Source organism: Manis pentadactyla, chromosome 15 (assembly GCF_030020395.1).
Source record: "Manis pentadactyla isolate mManPen7 chromosome 15, mManPen7.hap1, whole genome shotgun sequence".
Taxonomy (NCBI): domain Eukaryota; kingdom Metazoa; phylum Chordata; class Mammalia; order Pholidota; family Manidae; genus Manis; species Manis pentadactyla.
The window spans coordinates 62,380,271-62,401,473 of record NC_080033.1 but is presented as its reverse complement, the minus strand read 5'-3'; the positions used below and the strand labels follow the sequence as shown (position 1 = coordinate 62,401,473).

Below are 21,203 nucleotides of genomic sequence, written 5' to 3'. Positions count from 1 at the left end.
TAGAATAAAACAAAACACCACCACCATTACTCTCAGTTAAAAATTTTTAAAAATTCCCTTTTGTGGACCAGCATCTCAACTCTTAAAATAATCACAATCTCTTTTTGTGCATTCCATACAAACACTAGTGTGGGAGTAAAACAGGTGAAGGGTATAAAGAGGCACAAAATCTCAGTCATCATATAAATTAATCACAGGGATGAAAATGCAGCATAGAGTATATAGTCTATAGCTCTGTAACATCTTTCTGTGTTGACAGACAGCAACTACTCTAGCTGGGTGAGGAATTAACAGTGGATATAACTGTTGAATCTCTATGTTGTATATGTGAAACCAATTCAGTAATATATATCGATGACACTTCAATAAAAGAATACCAAAAACAAAACAACAATAGTGTGGAATTACTTGAAGTCTGAATATAATATTCTCTCATCCTTGTTGCAGTTTCTCCACTGTTAATTGTGTTGTACCTACCACACACTCATTTTTTATGTAAATCTTATCTTTGCTACAACCTCATTGTTTTTATGACCTCAATATTTTTCAATGGCCTATCCCTTTCTTCACAATGCTTGAAAATAGCAGTGTAGTTCAATTGGCACTGTGTAAAACACATCAAATGAGGGTCCTGTACAATTTGCAAAATAGGAACCATTTTTACATAAAAGTGCAATATTGGTATATACATATAAGCCCTTGAATCTGGAAATAAGTCCCTTTAATTATTATAAGATAAGCTATAAAAGAATGCAGTCACTGAAGTAATATCTAAATGATCAGGTTTTCAAGTACTTCATCAGCTAGTTTACCTGAATTAATAAGTAAAAAAAGTTTTCCTCTTCTTAATTCCAGTGTAATGTGATCTCCATTTTGCCCTTCCCCATGGAGTATAATCCCATCACTCTGCATAGTTTTGAATTTCAAAGAAATAGTATCTTTTATTGGGCTCAGGGACTTTTTATCAAATCTGTAGAGAAGGGAACTTCTTCCATCAAAATCTACCACCTCTGATCCTAGAGACAAAGATGTTAAAAGTCATTCTAAGGATGAATATGCTTTTCATTAGAGCATTTTAGTATATATATAGAGAGATAGCATTATATATACACATAGACATGAGTAGTTCAGCTCTAAGCCAGTCATAAGGGAAAATAAAACCACCAAATATCTAACACCCTCCCATTACCTGGGATTGACTCCATTCTAGTCTTTACTAACTTATTTACAAAAATTCATGATCTACAGAGAAATGCAAATTAAAACCACAGTGAGATATTACCTCACACCAGTTAGAATGGCCAACATCCAAAAGACAAACAACAAATGTTGGTGAGGATGTAGAGAAAGGGGAACCCTCCTACACTGCTGGTAGGAATATAAATTAGTTCCACCATTGTGGAAAGCAGTATGGAGGTTCCTCAAAAAACTAAAAATAGAAATACTATTTAACCCAGGAATTCTACTCCTAGGAATTTACACTAAGAATGCAGAAACCCAGTTTGAAAAAGACATATGCACCCCTATGTTTATTGCAGCACTATTTACAATAGCCAAGAAATGGAAGCAGCCTAAGTGTCCATCAGTAGATGAATGGATAAAGAAGATGTGGTACATATACACAATGGAAGATTACTCAGCCATAAGAAACAAATCCTACCATTTGCAACAACATGGATGGAGCTAGAGGATATTATGCTCAGTGAAATAAGCCAGGCAGAGAAACACAAGTACCAAATGATTTCACTCATCTGTGGAGTATAACAACAAAGCAAAAACTGAAGGACCAAAACAGCAGCAGACTCACAGAACCCAAGAATGGACTAACAGTTACCAAAGGGAAAGGGACTGGGGAGGATGCGTGGGAAGGGAGGGATAAGGGAATTAAGGCGCATTATGATTAGCAGACATAATGTAGGGGGGTGGGCACAGGGAAGGCAGTATAGCACAGAGAAGACACGTAGTGATTCTATAGCATCTTACAACGCTGATGGGCAGTAACTGTAATGGGGTATGTGGTGGGACTTGATAATGGAGGGAATCTAGTAATGACAGTGTTGTTCATATAGCTGTATATTAATGATACCAAAACAAAAAAAAATTTTAATTAAAAATAAATAAATTTTAAAAATATGCATTACATCCTCAGTAAAAAAAAATAAATTCATTATCTAGAAGTACATTTTAAAATGTATTCTTAATTTTCTCTTATATTACTGGAGGCTGTTTCTTCTCAATCCATAAAAAAGGAGAATAAAATTAGGAAAAAGGTCATAATCCATATCCAGAAACCACTCTGCATATTTCATGATCAATATAATTTTTTTTGAGAGGGCATCTCTCATATTTATTGATCAAATGGTTGTTAACAACAATAAAATTCTGTATAGGGGACTCAATGCACAGTCATTAATCAACCCCAAGCCTATATCTCAACAGTCTCCAATCTTCTGAAGCATAATAAATAAGTTCTTACATGGTGAACAAGGTCTTACATAGTGAATAAGTTCTTACATGGTGAACAGTGCAAGGGCAGTCATCACAGAAACTTTCGGTTTTGATCACACATCATGATCAATATTTTTTAATGGTGTTCTTTAAGTGTTGATGTTCAATAGTTTTTAGCTCCTGAAAAAGTGTTTTGATATCTCAAAATTCTTTCATACGTGTTATACATAAGAAATCCACAAACACATACACACACATATATCAAACTCATCAAATACCACCTTTGTGTAAAAACATTAAACTGACCTTGCCGGGTTTTTTGGTTTATTATTTTTGTGTCTAAGTAATAGTGTTTAAGAGCAATACTATTTTCTGTCTCAAGGGCACTGCTGGCAAGACATCCATTTAATATTATAAGGGCTGCTTTGTTACATTCATGTCAAAACTGTGACACTGACATGTTTTTTCAGCTTTCTGGTAGTGTCTTATCTACTCATGGTCAAGATCACTTTTATTCGGTTCATTTGAAAACAGATGTCATGTTCTACCAGTAACGTAACAGTACATCTGTCAAAATCAGTTGCACCCTTGAACAAGACACACACACACACACACACACACACACACACAAAACCTGATAATACTCAGAGAGTCTAGCAGTGTTTTGTAAATTTCATAAATCACGGATGTTTTTAAAGGCAATCACACTTGAGAGCACATTTATGCAATAAATGAAGAGGTTAGAGAAACCCAATAAAATAGGAAGTCATTTTTCAACTGGTTAGTTGACTTTTCCCAGTCAGTGAGATGGCGACAGTTTACTCATCCTGTTTCATTTGACGAAACTACTACAGCTACTTGGGCGCCCAAATATACATTTCACTCAGATTAGCCACTGTATTTGATGTGAGTCATTTATATTCACCACCCCCTGAAAATGTTTTCAACTACGTCATGCAACTATCTTTTGAAAATTCCGAGGTTTGCTTTTTCCACATCTTGTTAATGTGCTTATAAAGAATTCATTCACCAAGTGCATATGAATAAACATTGCATTCTGTAGAAAGAATAATGCTAACTGAACAATTACTCCTTGTTATATAGCTGAATGAATGTGCATGGTAAAAACATAACTCTGCGTCAAATACAAATAATGTGTTCTCTGATTATTAGGTTACAATAAATTAAGAAAAATTCCAATAAGACAGACTTTAAATGCTGACACATTTGGAGCAATGCAGTTATCTCTGAGTTAATGTATTGCTCAAAGGCAACCATCATAAGAATGACTTTATTTCAGATAAAGTTTGTTTTTGGAATTAACTACAAAGAGAATGTTTTCCAGTAAAGGGTTGGCCTGTTACTTTAGCCTACTGTTTCTTTTCTTCTCTTCGTCACCATTGCTATTATGACATTATTATGGTCATATTAACCTTTCATGGCACCTAAAGCTTTTGTGCCTGGACTGTTTACATCAGCAAAATGGGGTAGTGACTAACTTACCAGACAATGGATGCCTAAAGCAATGGTGTAGCACTGCATCTCTTACACTGAAGCCACTTGCCATTTTCTTTCACTCTTACCTATGCTTGTCTGCTTACTTCAAGGGTATAACACTAAGTAATTTGATGCATCCATTCAACAAAGATTTACTTAGCCCACTGTACCTGAGGCAGTGTGACAGATGCTGAGGTTAGCGAGTGAGTAGCATCAACACAGCCCCTGCCCTCATGGGGCTTACATTCAAGGAAGATGGACAATAATCAGCAAGTGAAAAAACAATTTCGTAAAACTATTAGAGACTGTACCAGGTATTCTGATCAAGATTCCAGAAAACTTCAGTTAAAGCAGCTAGAGTTCCAGATCTAGTAACCTGAGGCCCAAGCAGATGGTAATCGGTTATCTTTCTATTCTCCACCATTTGCAGATCCTATACTGTCCCCATAAACTAGAATTTATCTAGTCTTAGAACCCCTAATTCCAGGAGGCCTAGACATTCTCCGAACGTCCTCTCCTTCATAGTCACGGTCCTGACAGGAATCTCTAGGGACTGCTGAAAATATATGGTGACAGTCAGCAATCTGCCTCTCAGAGGAAGGAAGGGGCAGGGACAGTGGGGTTGCCTTGAAAACAGGCCCGAAAACAAGAAAGGAGTAAATCAAAGAATCAACAAACTCGCTACAACCATATCACAGATTTCATGCGTATGTGAGCGATTTCCTGTGCGTGGCCTCCAGGGAAAAAACACGTATGTATGTAACTCAGAATGTGAGTACAAGGTCAGTACAGGAAAACTTCAAGTTACATATGCACAATACACATACACAAGGATTCTCACAAAAGAAAAAAATTCAGGATTACTCCTAACCATAACACTTAAGATAGAAAACTCACTTAAAATTGTTCTCAATTAAGTCACTCTTATTAAAAAAAGCTATTTACACAACATATCTGATATAAAAAATAGCATATAATTTTAAACAATAATTACAAAACACTGTGTTCTGACACATATAGCTATCATATAACCACCTGGAACTACCTAAAAAAAACTGATCTTTTGAGAGGGAGGATGGAAAGAGAGAGGAAGATGTTTTGAATTCAATATAAGCATCTAGCTCTCCAAGGATACCGGCGGGAGACAGAGGTATATGGTCGCGCCTGGAAATGATCTTACAACTGTTAAAAATTGCAGAACCTGGAGATAAATCAAAGGAATAACTTCATATCCTTTCAGTGTCATACCGGACCATTTTCTAACAGGACCATCTAAAGATTATTTAATTCTGTATAAATTAATAAATGTCAGATTTACTATTTATTACACATTTGGATCAGACTGTGAAATTACAAGTCAATTTATAGATTTTTTTTCCCAGTAGAGATGCAAATGATTTCTCTCAGGTAGAAAATACATCCCCAAAGGTTACGGCTTTTTTGCCCTATTGGACATAACTATTTGAGTACTTAGCCTAGTAACAGTGATCCAACATGCTCTTTGCATTCTGATACTCAGTCTCTTGAATTTTCTTTGAGCCAGCTTTATCAGCCTTCTGATTTCTTCTCCAATGAATCAATTACATCTTTACTATGTGTTAATTCTATACTTGAATAAAGGTCATGTTTTTATGTTTTTGGAAATTTTACTTTCAACACTGCCAACTTAAAAAGTACACTCGGGCTTCACATCACTGATTGGGGAAGCAACATTTCAAGTCTTAGCCATTGCCAGTAATGTTCGGGATGAATTTATTTTCATTATTCCACAAAGACATTCAGATTTTTGAACCCTTAAGAAAACACTGCCAATGCAAATACATTCTCCCAAAAGAAAGTTCAGATGATGCATAACAATATTCCTTGATACTGAAACTAATCTTTAAACGGGCTAAGGTAAGCATGCACCATGAATGAAATGAATCCAATTTTAGAAACATTAAATTAAGCATCCAAAGTAACATTAATATTTATATTAACAGTCAATGTCACAATTTATTCCTCTTTTGTCATACATTTTAGGGAAAAGGATCTTTTGTACACAGTTAAAGGGGAAAAGTAGAGGTATTAGAAAATTCACCACAGTAAAAACTGAAAGTCAGAAGTTAACCAAATTCATGGCACTGAAGAACCTATAGACTAATGATGTCTAGGAGGAGACATATTACTTGATTGAAAGGAAGAATTATTTTTCTAATTTTAAATGTGTTCATTAGTATGCTTATTAACTGAAGTTATATTTTAATGATTGGATTATTATCGATATTAATAACAAGGCCCTGTCATACCCTGGCTCACCACAGGGAGGGCATGAACTCTAATTTTCTAGTTAAAAGTTGCAAATTGTTCTGACTCATTCATCTCCTCTTAGTCTATTGCCCTTTTGCACCACTCTTAATAGTGTATATTCTGGTTTAGCTGAGTAGTTAAGGCAGCTGGTCCATGTGGGCTTGAATCTTCCCCCAAGTGCATGAGTTTCCTATCACTGCTGAAACAAATGACCCCCAACTTGGTCATGCAAACAACACAACTGATTATCTTACAGTCTTAGAATTCAGAAGTCCTAAAATCAAGATGTTGGCAAGCACTGCCTTCCTTCTGAAGTTTCTGGAAGATAATCCGTTTCTCTTCCTGTCCAGCTTCTAGGGACCATCTGCATTCCTTGGTTCCTGGCTCCTTCCTTCACATCCCAGGCCAGCATCACAGCATCTTTGAACCTCTCTTCCCCCGTCCTTCTCTCTCTCTCTCTCTCATTTCTGCTTTCATAGTCCTATCTCCTCCTCTGACGTGACCCTGCCACCTCTCTCTTATAAGGATGCTTGTGATTGCACTGGTCCACTGGATAATCCAGGATAATCTCTCCACCTCACAACCCTTAATTTAATCACATCTGTACAAAGCTTATATCATAATGTAACATATATACAGGTAGAGGGCATTATTCTCTCTAACATAGTAAGTCAAAATGTAACATGCTGTTACATTATCTGTAACATGTTCCCTTATCTGTAACATGGAAATAATAATAGTATATCCTTTATAGAACAATTGTATGAATATATGTGTGCAAAATTTTTGGAAGAGTTACTGGCACATAATTAGAACACATGTTAAACATTATGTCAACTATTTCAAACGCTCATGCTATTATTTACTGTTAGAATATTGGGCAGAGAAAGATGTAGAGCAAAAATAGTTTGATAAATACATTTGGTGTATTTATTTTTAAAGATAGACTCTTTAAAAAATAATGAATTTCTGAAGTGCACAAGAAATGTTCAATTATCAGTATGAATGCCAGGTTAGGCAGCAGGCATGATTTTAAGCCATCTGTGGGTTCTATAGCTTCTTCTCTGTCAGTTATTGCCACGGCAATTGTCAGCGACCTGAGTCCACCTCAGTGAATACGTCCATTCCCAGATCTTCTCATTCACAGCAGGAATCAAGGAAAGGAGAGACTCACAAAGACTGTGGGCCTGATGCCCATGTCAATTCTCCCTGTGACCCCGGGAAAGAGGTACAGTCTGCTGTATCTGCATGATTCAGAAATACAATCTCCCTTGAAATTAAGATTTTTCCGATAGAAAATATTCAAATTTTTTTCAGGCTATGGTGTCAGAAGTGGTTTGCTGAAACGTGCATTCCGCTCTCCTTCCTACAGCACGTATTTACGGAGAGCTCCCTGTGAATACAGTGGAAATACAGCAGTGCATAAAAACAAGGCATGTTTTTTTTTTTTTTCAGGGAGCTTACATTCTAATGGGAGGACACACACCCCTGAGATGAGATTAATCACACCAGTTCTCAGAGCTTCGCTTCTGCATCGGGGCTGGGTCCCAAATGATTTCTAACATGTGCAGGAGGAGTTGATCCACGCAGCCTCAGAAAAGGATTACAACTAAACTGCAGAAGGGCTTTCCCTCTGTGGGCAGCAGATGTGTTATTCCACCTCTGCATATTCACAAGCAAGCACATGCCTCCATATAATAACTTCTACTTGACCTGGTATCCTTCCCTCACCCCTGCATCCTATCCCTGCTCCAGAAGTTTGAGGCTCCCCAAAATATGAGAGATTGCCATTTGAAAAAGCCATGTCCCCCCTGCCCCACATTGGATGACTAAGAGAAACATATCCAAAAACATGCTTTCTTAAATTGAGCCCTATGGCCCTGCCATGGTGGAATCAAATGACGAGGGATCTCTAGAAATATCCTGGGCTCTGCTTTTTGTCCACCAAATTAGAATCTCTGAGAGCCACACCTAGGACAATGACAACATGAGGGTTGTCTGACCAGAAAAACAAGACAGTTACAGAAACCTATTCTCTGAAAATGAACAACCTTGCATAAAGAATTGTGCCATGGAAAATGAGTATGTTTTATTTATTTATACTGCAGGTGATATTTGCAGAAAAATTGTGGAGGTGGTAACAACTTGTCCCTGAAAGATGTTTCGGGGAAAAGTTGATTCTGTGAGTTAAATTATGAATCATCACATTATTGATGAGGTCAGTTGACAAAGAAACTTTAAAAAACTGGAATAGAAAGTGTGTGAACTGGAAAACAAATACTTGAATAATAGAAATGGACTTTATTGAAGGTCATGAAAGAGTTCTTGAAAAAGACAAGAGCATTTACTCCTATTAATTCTTTGGCAATCACCCCAAAAATATAAATAGAAAAACAGTGCTAGGGAAAAAGCAATGGACCGAACTCCTCCCAGTGAAATGAAGTCAAGTCTTCAACACTGGTCATACTGTTTACTTATTTGAAAACCACCACCTATGAATTTCTAAAGAAATAGTAGCCCAATTCTGACTTCTAAGAAACATAAATCAGACTGAGTCATTATCAAACTATTATACAGTGAAATATTAAAGCAATAGCATGATGGATAGGCACTTGAGATCTGCATTACTGAAGTAGATTTTAAAGAGATGGAGAGGAGAAACCAAGCATTCGAGAAATCAACAGGAAATAGGTTGTACTATTTTTGCATAGTAGCATAAAAGAACAATGATTTAAGGGACTCTTAAGTTTGAAACAACTAAAATTAATACAGTGAAACGGAAGAAGGCACAGGATCAAGTGCTGCCTACAACCACAGGGCAAAGGGGGCTTTACTATCATGGCTTTAAATAGACGGAGTTAAGGTCACTGACAACACTCCAGGAGATAATGGAAATAAACATGCTCGCTGCCAGCTATATATCAATCGAAATTAACCTTTTAAATAGATTTTTAAGTTCGTAAATATCTACTACATTGAGGACACTTGAGTGTGTCATTAGGGAATGTAAGTTGTATTTCTGTTTCTAATATTTATTCATAACTTTTGTAATGTCACTGCAGTCACCAAAATGTTGATTCTCAATTTCCTTATTTGGAACATGTGGAGAATAATTCCAACCTCTCATACTATACAAAAGAAGCTGTGGGTATCAAATTAAGTCTCGAAATGCCTCAGCATTTATGAAATATTTCAGGCTCTTTTTATCATTTTAATAATAACAAACATGTGAAATCTTATATGTCCGTCTCAGAGATATTTCTCCTTTCATCAACTGCTATTGTATGAGTATAATAAGTTCGTGATTTTTACGTATTTATTCATTTTTTGGTTTACATTGTGGCTAATCAGATGTTTTTCTTAATTATTCCATTTAACAAAAAGTTAGTTACTGAACATTGACTGTGCCCAGTCCTGCCGTGGGAGCTGGTGCTGCGACCGTGAACACATGCTGTCCGCGTGGATCCCCCAGTCGGAAGGGAAAGGAAGACATCAGGCAACTCATCCCACATGCAGACATTCCACACATTATAAGGAGAATATGAGAGGGAAGGACAGGGTTTTATGGAGCTTTGAACAGACAGATCTAAACTGGGTTGTCAATTAGGGATGAGATCTCTGAGGAAGTGCTATTCAAACTGAGTGGCTGACCACCTATATAAGCATCTAGGGTCAGGAAAGAAGGAGGACATGGGGAAGAGAAGGGGATGAGTAGGGGGGGCGGAAAAGGGGAGCTGGGAGGTGGGGAGAGACTGGGGAGGAATGGGTGGCGCGGGCAGGAGGTAGATGAGGCGGTGCACAGGGAGTTCAGGGCCGGCAGAGCACCTGACCCCGTGAAAGCTTCGTTCCAGGTTTCGGAGGAGCAGGTCATTTCGTTTTGTCCTCCATGCTAGGATACAAGTGAACCCGAGACTGGTCTCTACTCCTAAGGCAATGAATGCCCTTCTGGCTTTTCAGTTAGAAGCTCAAGGTATTTAACAAGCCCCTCTGAGCTGGCAGGACTTGACCTCCAAAGATGTTCTTCCCAGCATGAGGCGGACGCTGGATTCTTAAGAACTTGAATCAGCCAAGGATTTAAAGGGAATTTTCATACAGGGGTTGCAGCTCTCCTTGTCAAAATCCCTCCTTTTCAGTATGCCACCCTAAATTTCCAGCCTCTCTGGCAACCCTGAACTCTGACCTCTGCCTCCCCAGTCCTGGAAAATCTGACTCCTTTCTGCTTGGGCATGATGCCCTGCAAACTTGGATATGTTTTCAGGAAAAAGTCAGTTAAATGTGAATCTCCCCAGATTTGCTCTCCTTCTCTCAAGAATCAAATCTTCTCAAAGTTCTGCCTGTTTTGAGTTGAACTTCAGGGCCCTGAAGCAGATTTTTTTAATGGCTATATTTCATCATTTCATCCAGCAATTATAATTGCTATGGGCAATAAGATAGTTCAATAAATGTGACTCTGCTAGAACCAGTACCAAAAAATGAATCATCTCTCTATTTGTGAACGTTTATAACAACTGATTTGCTTTAAATTATTTAGGATTTCAAAATGGGTATATACCAATTCTATTATTCCTTCTTTATGTATTACCTGGAATATATCTTTAAAGAGAAATTCCCTCTCATCTCCTATTTGGTTACCTTGAAGTACAGATTACATAGGAAAAGTAAGATAAATGCTCAGTGTTTTCCTTCATTTATTAGTTCTCAAAATAATGAGTTTGTCTCTTAATATCTCTCATAGGTAACCAATCAGATTTGATTTTGGTATTGTCATGAGCCCTTCACTTAAACATTTCAATATGTTTCAGCACTGCAGTTGCTATCCTACTGATGCTACAGTATTTCCATTTTGGGTCGGTTTCCACCAGAATCTAAGCCCCCGCTTTAGCTCTGAGTTCTTTTAACACAATCCTGGAGGGTTTTCAGAGTTTCCTTATTTTCTGGTATTATAATAGCTAACCTTAATTTTCATATAACTTCACTTGTCATCACATTAAAATCTTAAGACTATACACTTTGCAAAGAATTAGAATTTATCATCTTTGGTCTTAGGCCAACAACACAAAATAGGATTCCTCAGCTACACTATTTAGTTGATAAACAGCCTGAGAGCAGGGACTGGATTTAATTCAACTTGGTCAAGTTTTTTAGCAGTTAACGTGGGAGTTGCTTAAAAAACAGGTATTGAATTCAATTATGACAATTCTTGATAGTAAATCTAGTAACAAATTTTCTGCTTTTCACTTTTTTCCCTAACCAGTCATGTGTTAGGGAAGATCAGCATGCTGAAGAGACAGAAGAGTATTGTCTAGCCCTCTGTCATTTTTTCTTTCCCATCCAGGTGAATATTTGCACTTCTCAATTTTCTTAAATTTCCTATCAATTTTCTTAAATTTCCTATCAATTTTGTAAAAATGAAATCTACTGATCTAAGTAGTTCTAACTTTCAGTGTTTTACATTACAAAATGCAATTCCTATTTTTAAACATTAACATGTTTTACAATTATTGATTTACTCCCATTTATTAAATAGTACCCACAATTCTCTCTTAAACAGTCTGCATTTAAGCAAATAAACCCTATAGTTTAGCACATCTATTTATTTCTTATCTTCCCAGCTTCTCACTCATCCTCCCGTAGTTTACACCTGATCTTTCACATGCTGAATATGACCCTGAGATGATGAAAAAAGCCTTCCTAGGCACCAACCCGCCTCCATTCATTCATTCATCCCTCCAGAAGACTAGGAAGGAAAAAGGCCAGCCCATAACACTATAGTACAACGTGTGCGTGATAGGATCAGAAGCAGAACGGCTGTTCCAGGAGCAGGTGGAAATGCCCTCTGACCTAAATGTGGGGTGTCAGAGAACTTGTCAGAAGCAGTGGTTTCTATGCTGAGAAAAGGTGATGAGTAAAGCATTATCTAGGTAGAGGAATGAAGGCTGGATGTGTTGGCAATTGCCCCAGATATCATGCAGAGATCCTGTCTGGAAAAACCATGAAGTCATGGCAGGTCAAAGTTCAGGACGGCTGGGCAGTTGGGTGCTCTCACTCCGTTGAGAAGGAGGATCTTTACACAAAAACTAGAGAAAAGGAGCTTAGTATTTATACTGAGAGCAATTATCACAGCAATTCATCCACAATTAAAGAACATTATCTTCTGTGGCTTAATTGCCACTTGCTGAGGACATCTCAGACACAATCACTTTCACCCAGTTATTTTCCATTCTCTGCCTTTGTTTACCGCTGTTTACCCTCCTTTGGCACATTCAGTAGAGTAGCATTACTGTACCATCAAAGAAGTTCTTTTCTTTTTCTTTCTTCTACAGGTTACTTCCTCACCTACATCTCCTGTCTAGCTCTGTAAACATGTTCACAGAGGCTATGGCCAAGACATCTGAAATTTCTACTTTCCCTTTGAACCCATAAAATTTAGCTTCTACTTCTCATTCCTTAGGAAAGAACTTCAAGTTTACTGACATAAAAGTAGAACATGCTCTTTGATATGGATTCTCCATTCAGTTGATGCTCCTTCATTACAAATTACTGCTCTAACTCATTGGGATAGAAGGCAATAAAAGCATGTGTGGTTCTTGAAAAAACCACTTGTCCTGCCATATTCACAGGACCAGCTTGCATCTATAACCTCAGCAAACATATGTATTAGGCACAAGGGGGCCTGGCATAAAAATGCACCTTACCTGAGAAATAGTACAAAGGACCTGCTTTAATTATGATAGAAATGTGTTTCTGCTTTTCAAAGACACAAGTAACTGTCCACACATAGCACTTTATACTTTATTATTAACAGTAATGCAGTAAGTGGAAATGTTATGATTTAATAACAATAATACTTGCATAGGTTTCAATTATATATCTTCAACCCAGACAGTTTAGAGTCCCAACCCTCCATATTTCACAGACACGTGAATTCTGTGAGTTAGCAATGGAGTTGATTATCTCTCCTGTACTCTTTCAGAACTCACTTATCCTCAACGCCACCACCCAGTAAGTAGCACCACCTTCCAGACAGTTGTTCAAATCTATTGACTCAGCGTCCCTCGCACACAATCACTAAGCTCTCCTGATTCAATATCCTCAATACATGGAGTCTGATTCAAGACAGGAGATCCGTCCCTCCTGCTGCTGGTCCTCTGGTTTGAGGCCCCACAGTCACTTGCACAAATTAGCTCAGAAGAGCCCTAACTGAATTGCTGCTTCGAGACTTAACCTTCCAATCTGCAACCCCTCACTTCGGTCTGAGTGCCCATTCTCAGAAACAAACAAATCCTCCAAGCAATCCTTGTCCCTGGGCATGACTACGGTCTACCTCTTCTCCTATTTGAACTATCCTCCCAGCTTCCCATGTGAAAATACCATCTTAGTTTCAGAACCTATTGCTATAAACTCATGCATGAATCTCAATTTATCGGTCACTTTATTCTCATACCCTACACTCACGCTACAATATTTTGCATTGAGTTTGTACAATTTTAATGACACTGCCTCTTGTGACCTCCAATGCCCACACCCCACGCAAGTGGCATAAATGGTTCTGTCTTTACACATATTCATGTACATGCTCCTACACCCCGATCTCCCTTTCTCTCTCTCTGAAATTGCTGAGCCAGTTGAGAGTCAGCTGTGCAAGGCTATCAGGGCACCCCCCTGCTGTGGCTTTTATTTATGGTGGTCTTGCAGGTTACCTTGGCAATGCGTATATTGCTTTTTGGCTTTTTTTGAACAGTCAGTACTATAAATTTTCTGCTCGCAGTTTTGTAACTATGCAGCATTTTATATGATGTGTTTGTGCTTTGTTGTAGAGAGTGAAAGGATTGTGTTGAATGAACCTAGGATTAGGATGCCAAAAAAAAGTATATATGATAATCCCCATATTTATAAAAAATATACACATATTATTTTAGAGTTTCTCCCTACACCCAATACCTAGTAGGGTTCTCTTTCAGCAAGTGTCAGTAAATACTTAAATGGTGAATGTATATATGATTCATATAGTTGTCAAGACTTTGGAAAGGAATAGATCTGATTTTCAATCCTTGATCTACCAGGTTGTGTAGTCCTGGACAAAGTTCCTAATTTCTCTAAGGTTCACCTTCTCCCAGGTCAGGAGACTGGAAGCCCCTTGGTATATACACCACTCTTGAGAGAGTAGCTCTGGCAAACTCCCCCAAGCGTCTTAGTAACGTGGTGTAGGTGGTGTGGACACACAGGCTGGCAGGTGGCACACAGCCCACCGGACCTTCCAAGCTCACGTGAAGCTCACGTAGTTGCCAGAATGGATGGGCATCACGTGACTGTGTTCCAGGGAGAGACTCTGCCATCCCCCTGCCTCCCAAACCACTGTTCCTCTTCACAGGGGTTGTAGGACAATGGCCTTGTATGTCTAGAGAAAATCCAGTCTGATCATGGATCTGAGCTACTCAGGGGAGTTGCAGGCAAAATCTTGCAGCTGGGTCCTTGTGCTGAGAGTGGTGCCTGCAGCTCCTCCTTCTGAGGATGGGGCGGTGGGTGGTCCCTGCTATTTCTGCACCAGGCAACCCAGAGCAAACCATAGGGCTCATTCAGCACAAGTTCTGCTTGTCCCCTCTTACTCCTGCTTACAACGGGAAGATTCATGCACCTACTCCACTGTGTTGTTAGGACTAAATCAGAAAATACCTAGAAAGGATAGTATCTGCCACATATTTACTATTCAATAAATGATGGCTATATAGTATCATGCTTTCATAAATTAATATTCTGCAAGGCTGCCGCTATGAACAGGTAGAGAATATGAATGTGACTTGGGTGTAATTGAGGAATTAAAGTCAATTTGGTCAAGTATATTCCTGCTAGGCACTTAAACTCAACTGATTCTGAAGTTATTTTAGGTAATCGATGAGAGTATTTTTCCATGACGTTTATTACTTTTTTTATCCAAAATTATACAATAGCCATTTTACATTGAATCCTGTCATATCAGTTCACCATTTGTGTTTATGTTTGAGTTTAAAATCATGTGCATTTCTAGTACTGCTAATTCAACCATGGGTCAATGAGGAAAGACTGACTAAATACATGGCCAATATGCTCCCTCCAAGGAAGCAGAAAGTCACACAGAAAGAACGTTCCCCAGGACTGCAGACCAGTGCCAGTGGGAGGAGCCTCGAGTTGCCATCAAGCACATGGCAGCAGAGAACTCAAAGGGGCCTGTCCCTTGGCAGCCCCATGGGGACAGTATGCATGGTGCTCTCGTTTTAGAAAAATAGCAAAAATGGTCTTATTAAACTAATGTTGAATTTACATCCTAGGTTGAATGTGTATTAAGTGTGTACTACTGAGAAAATTACTTAATATTTCTAAGACTCTATTAGATGGGTAACTTTTAGGCTTAAATGAGAATGTCTATAAAAACCGTGTCTGACACAGAGTAAGTGCTCATTAGCTATTAGCTGGTCTAATACCGTGATAAATAAATATTTTACAAGGTGGGTGCTCTGAATAAGCAGAGAATGTAACTACAAATATGAAGCATTTTTGAAGTTTGTCTTGCTGATTGTCCATCATGTGCCATGGACTTTGCTAAACTCTCCCATGCAAAGACTTAGAGTTAAGAATGACTGTCTGGACTCTGTGTTCTGGAACTGCAATTTGGGTGGGATTTTTTTTTTTCCGAGGATGATTTTACTTAAGTGTGATAAGTTTGGGAGGGAGGAGCTAACACATAACAGGAACAGCTAAGCTGAGTTGTCGAAGCCAAGAGGGCCAGCAGTAAGTTGGGCAGATGGTGAGAGGTAAGGGGCCCGTGGCTCTTGGCCGCGGTTCACCAGCTGGAGCGAGTGTGAGCGTGAGCTTGGCCTCTGGGGCCTGGCAGACGCGGCTGCAAACCCACCTCTGCCACTTCCTCCCCGTGGGGATGCAGCAAGTCACCCTCTTAAAGCCTCAGCTTCATCATTTGCAAAGCGGGAGAATGGAATATTCTCTAATAATATTTATCTGGGCTGTTTTTGGAATTATAAACTAGCTGTGTAATATAGTGCCAGATATATACTAAGCCCTCAAGAAAAATTCCGAAAATTATGAAAATTCATACTATTATTTCTTATTATTATATGTAATTATATATTACTACTGATTATATTACTTAACATATTTTTATATTAAATTATATAATTATTATTACCACTGATATTAAGACTATTATTACTATCCCGTAGGCCCTAACAGAAGGTGCACCCATTATATCTGACCGGGAAAGCAGCACGTTAGGAATGTCACCAAGTACGCAGGAGACCCGTGCGATCTGTGTGCCGTGGTCTCTCCGACAACTTCAACAGGTTGCCCGCCCACTGTAAGGCATGCATTCCTTTCATGTAAGTAAACTGGAACCTAACTTGACTTACATCACAAAGCGGTAAAGCATGTCTGAAAAAAGCTTTAGTGGCTAAAAAATGAAGGTTTACCAGAGGAATACTGCTGTAGTGAAAATGAAACTCCTGGGTTCTTTTCCAGAATCTTCCAGGTACTAGTTGTGAGATGCTGTGCAAATTACTGTATCTCTCTAAACCTCAGGCTGCTCATCAGACAAATGTGGATCATGTTAACTAACTCGTTCTATAATAAAAGAACCATCTAGGCAGGATGGTGTGGCTTGAGGTGGGCTATCAATAACTCCTGGGCCCCTGCCCCACAAAAAGATATAATAAAATGCCTCATTAAAAGGAGACTAAGTGAAATCTGTGGTTTCTATCTTTCTTTATGTGACAGTATTTCAAACACATTTTATATTTTGGCAGAGGTCTTTACCCTTTTTATGAATTTATGCCGAAGGCATAGCATGTTTATAAGTGAGATACATAGAATATTATTTTTAGAACATTCTTTGGTTTTCTAAGAGGTGATTGGTTATACTAAATGGAACACTGTCTCTTTTATTAAATTCAGGGTGCCTAAATGAAACATCATCAAATATAGTCCATGAGGGAAAGTTCAAATATTTGAAAGTTAGAGTCTAGTCAGTAATATTGGGTTTGGATAAATGGACTCACATATGTCTATACACACATCTGTATCTATCTATATATGGATCTATCTATTAAATGTTCCATTTCTGACTTAAAATATAAAATCTAAATGCTAAGTTAATATTGACATGTATGGGCACCAAAAAAAAAAGCTTTCTGCAAAAATCATTCCTGTTTTATATCTCTTTCTCTAACTATAAAGTCAATTTCAGTGTGTAGGTTGGCTTTTAAAACACCTCCTTTGATTTCTATTTGTTTCAGTGCTTTGGGTAAACAAACACTTACTATATGCACATCCGAACACCTCTATCCGCATTCCAATTCTGCCCTTAGGGTTCCATTCTAAAGGGATGAAGCGCAGAAATCTGGCTTTGATAGAAGGCTGGAGTCTGTAGTACACAACACTGTCTGCATTTGCATTTCCTGGAAAACCCTACAAGAAAAGGGAAAGAAGGAAATCAGTGTATCTAGAGAATATCTGCGTCATCTTGTCACCTATGATGTCAATGAATAATGTTTGATGAGCTTATTTACTATAAAATGGCCCCCTTTAAGAAAGTTACATTAACATTTATGCTGTAATATCTTTACATGTACAGAAGTTACTATTGCCTCAGTTTTTCTTAACGTTGAGTAGTTTAAATCCCATCATCCGCATTAAGCCAGCTTTCCACTATGATACCCTCAATAAAGTTTGTTTCTATAAGGTACAAATTAAACAAAAGTTATTTACATTATGAGCCCCAAAAATTGAGACAAACTTTCAGTATTCCAAAACCAGGATCTGACTCAGCAAAGGATTTGCTCACATCATTGATGAGTAAGAAGTTATGACGTGTTCCTGTTGTTTCACTTTCTCATCTTACTCATTAATACAAACAAAATGTTCAAGTCACAACTACACTCTGGTAACAGGGCTGTTAAACCTCATAGCCAGATCCCCATATTAACACTGTCACACACCAGATTTAGTCAATAAAAAAATAATAAAATAAAAGCACCCGTTATTAAAAAAGTTGTTAAGGGAAATTGGAAGCACTAACAACTTGAAAGGACCTATAATTAGACTTACAGACTCTAGAATTTAAAAGCTAGAAAGACCTCAGAAATGATGCTAACCTGGCACAAATTGCAGATGAGGAAATTTAAGGTCAGGAAGGTTGATAAAAAAAAAAAAAAGACCCTCTGGTGTTTGTAAAACTATCGTCTGGCAAGATCAGGAGCTATGTTCTTTCCACAACGTCAGGATGCATCCATCCAACACATAGCCCCCCTACAAAACCCACATATTATAGTGCCTGACGTCTAGTAGCTTTTATTTCCTCCCACATGACATACAGGAAGGCTTCATATATGGAAAGGTTAGGGTGAAACAGAAGCTGTTCTCAATAATTTATATTTAATTTTATTTCTTCTTCTCTTTCTCCCCTTGCTCCTCCACCTCCTGCTTTCTTTCTTTTTAACTGTAACAATCAGCATATGTAGGAGTAAATAAGGGCTACTGCTACTATCTATTCAGGCTTATGAGGCCCTGTTAACCATGACTGGATCAACAAAGAAGGTCAAGTTCATGTAGATTACATAAGACAAAGGCAGAGGCATTAGGAATAAAATACCCAGAGAATCTCCTCATTTGCCTACTTTTATTTCTACTTCACAAATATCCTTTAACCAGCAATTACCAAAATATTTTTTAATACATTTTTTGAAAGCAGGGGCTGGGTGTTTCATTAGTCAAATTAATTTGACTTAATTTTCCTCATCAGCCAATTCCCTACCTCCTGCCGCCACCCCATCAACACCCCATACATCCAATTCCCAGGCTCACACACCACAGGCAGTTCTGTGGGGACACTTGCAAATTAGACCCTGAATCAGGGCATCTCCTCATCTCAGCTATGACCACCCAGTTCAACGAAGCATTATCTCACCAGAACTATCTCAAAGGCCTCTTCCTCATCTTTTTTATTCTTCCATTCCCTGTCACCATCCCCATCCACATCCCTAATCTCTAGCCCTCTGAGCAAGCAGATTTTTAAAGGTAAATTAAACCACATCATCCCACTGCTTCCTTTCCCACTTAGAACCAATCCAAACTCTTTATCAAACTTCCACAGTATTCGGCAACATTCTCCATTATGCTGTAACCATACCAGATCTCCCTGAACTCAGGGCCTTTGCACCAGATGTCCATTCAACTCCAAAAGTTTTTTCCTTGGGAGCTTTACACAACAACTCTTCTTGTCCTCTTGTCAAAATATTACCATCAAACACAGGCCCTTTCAGATCACAGCTCCTGTAGTAGTGTTCCTGGCACCCCCGTACCTTACCTTCCTGTTTTATTTTCTTCACTCCTCATGACTGAAGAGTCTTCTTTTATTTGATTATTGTTTGTTCATGTATTTTATCCTACCAGAAGACAAGCTCCATTAAAGCAAGGACCTTTACTGCCTCCATGCATAGTACCTAGAATGTGGCTTGGTTCAAAGTGGTTCTCAGTAAAATGTTTGTAGGATGTGTATGTTTGGGAAAGACTGGACTCAAAAATAAAACATGGCAAAGTTCAACACATTTCTCAATTGCAGGACCTCTCAAAACATGTCAAATGCAAATGCGCAAGTATGCACTGAATCTCCCATGACAAGGATAGCCATCTAGCGTCCAACCTATCAGGCCCACATTCCTAGGTATTGTTCCCAGGACACAAATAGGAGAACATGTGGACACATACTTATACTGATATTTGGACTCATAACCAGACCATTCCAGAAAGTTCCATTCTATTTCACTGGCCAAAATTTCATACACTGGTCATTTGTGTGTGTGTGTGTGTGTGTGTGTGTGTGTGTGTGTGTGTTTACAGACTCTCCAAATCAGGGTAATGTGCATCCACGGTTGAGAACCTGATCTATAGATACTCAATCCTAATCAAACCCTCTCATGGTTCTGTTTTCCTCGGTGCTACTGGCCAATACAACCCCTAATTAGGATTTCTTGCAGTGAACAGCTGGATGATGAATTAGATAACCCTCCAGAAGATTTCACATATTTTCAAAATTAATGGAAGTTCATAGATTCAGATAGATACCACTGCAACGACCTCAGCATCTTCAGGGATTGGGAGAAAAGATGCATAGTGATCGTGGCAACAGGCAGCTAAGTGGAATGGGGAGGTCTACAAATAACAACCTTCCACATTTAATCTGATCCATTTATGAGTTATTTGAATTTTGAGAACATAAAGAAGAAATACGATTTTAGTTTGTATACATAATAAAAATATCCTGGCATATGTTTTTTTCTTACAAAAAGTGAGGAATTGTGAAGCAGGGGATATGGGATTTTTAGCACATTTCAGTCATACATGGGTTTTTTAATGAGCATGAGTTAACTTTATGATCAGTAAATAAAGCAGTTTGTAGACACAGAAAGTATGTACAGAGACAGAGCCGGCAGAAACATGTGCTAGGGCTCCGGCACCTTAGCTAACTTCAGTATCAATGTCATTGGGAAAATATGTACCTTTACTATTAGTTAAATATATTACATTGAACAATAATATTTGTATTGTTTTGCTCCATTTGTAGTTTTTGCAATACATAACAAAGATTCTGCTGTGGAAATTAATATTTAATGGGAATTTTTTCAGAATGTTTGTGAATGAGGCATGGCATTGATGTTATATTAGCTTATAAATGAAAAGTCCTATGCTTACTATCACGTTTCAAATGTGTTCTCTTTGCCTAGGAGCCATTCCTTAATTTGCTGTGGAGATTTTCTTCATACCATCACAATTCAAAAAGGAATGCATGGATTGAAATACCTCTTTTGAAAAAAATAATTCTGTTAGTTGAATGCTTATGCCTCCCTTTATAGATCCTGAACGTTAGTGTAGGTCAGAATTACTTGAGGTGCTGCTGAGAAACACAGATTTCTAGATCCTGTACCTCA

The 21,203-nt window shown here is 38.2% G+C and overlaps 1 protein-coding gene across 3 annotated transcripts in view; it reads right to left on the bottom strand.

The window, feature by feature from the left end:
• Positions 1 to 21,203, bottom strand: part of CNTNAP4 (contactin associated protein family member 4) — a 258,054-nt gene that overhangs the window by 116,344 nt on the left and 120,507 nt on the right. For 2 of the 3 annotated variants that reach the window (XM_036909317.2, XM_057492932.1), the window contains exons 4-5: positions 17,538 to 17,685; positions 813 to 1,016 (exon numbers count right to left, since the gene is read on the bottom strand). In XM_036909317.2, the coding sequence (XP_036765212.2) occupies positions 813 to 1,016; positions 17,538 to 17,685 (352 nt within the window). Of the gene's footprint in view, positions 1 to 812; positions 1,017 to 17,537; positions 17,686 to 21,203 lie in introns of those variants that run through there. The other variant, XM_036909318.2, reaches the window with a different exon arrangement.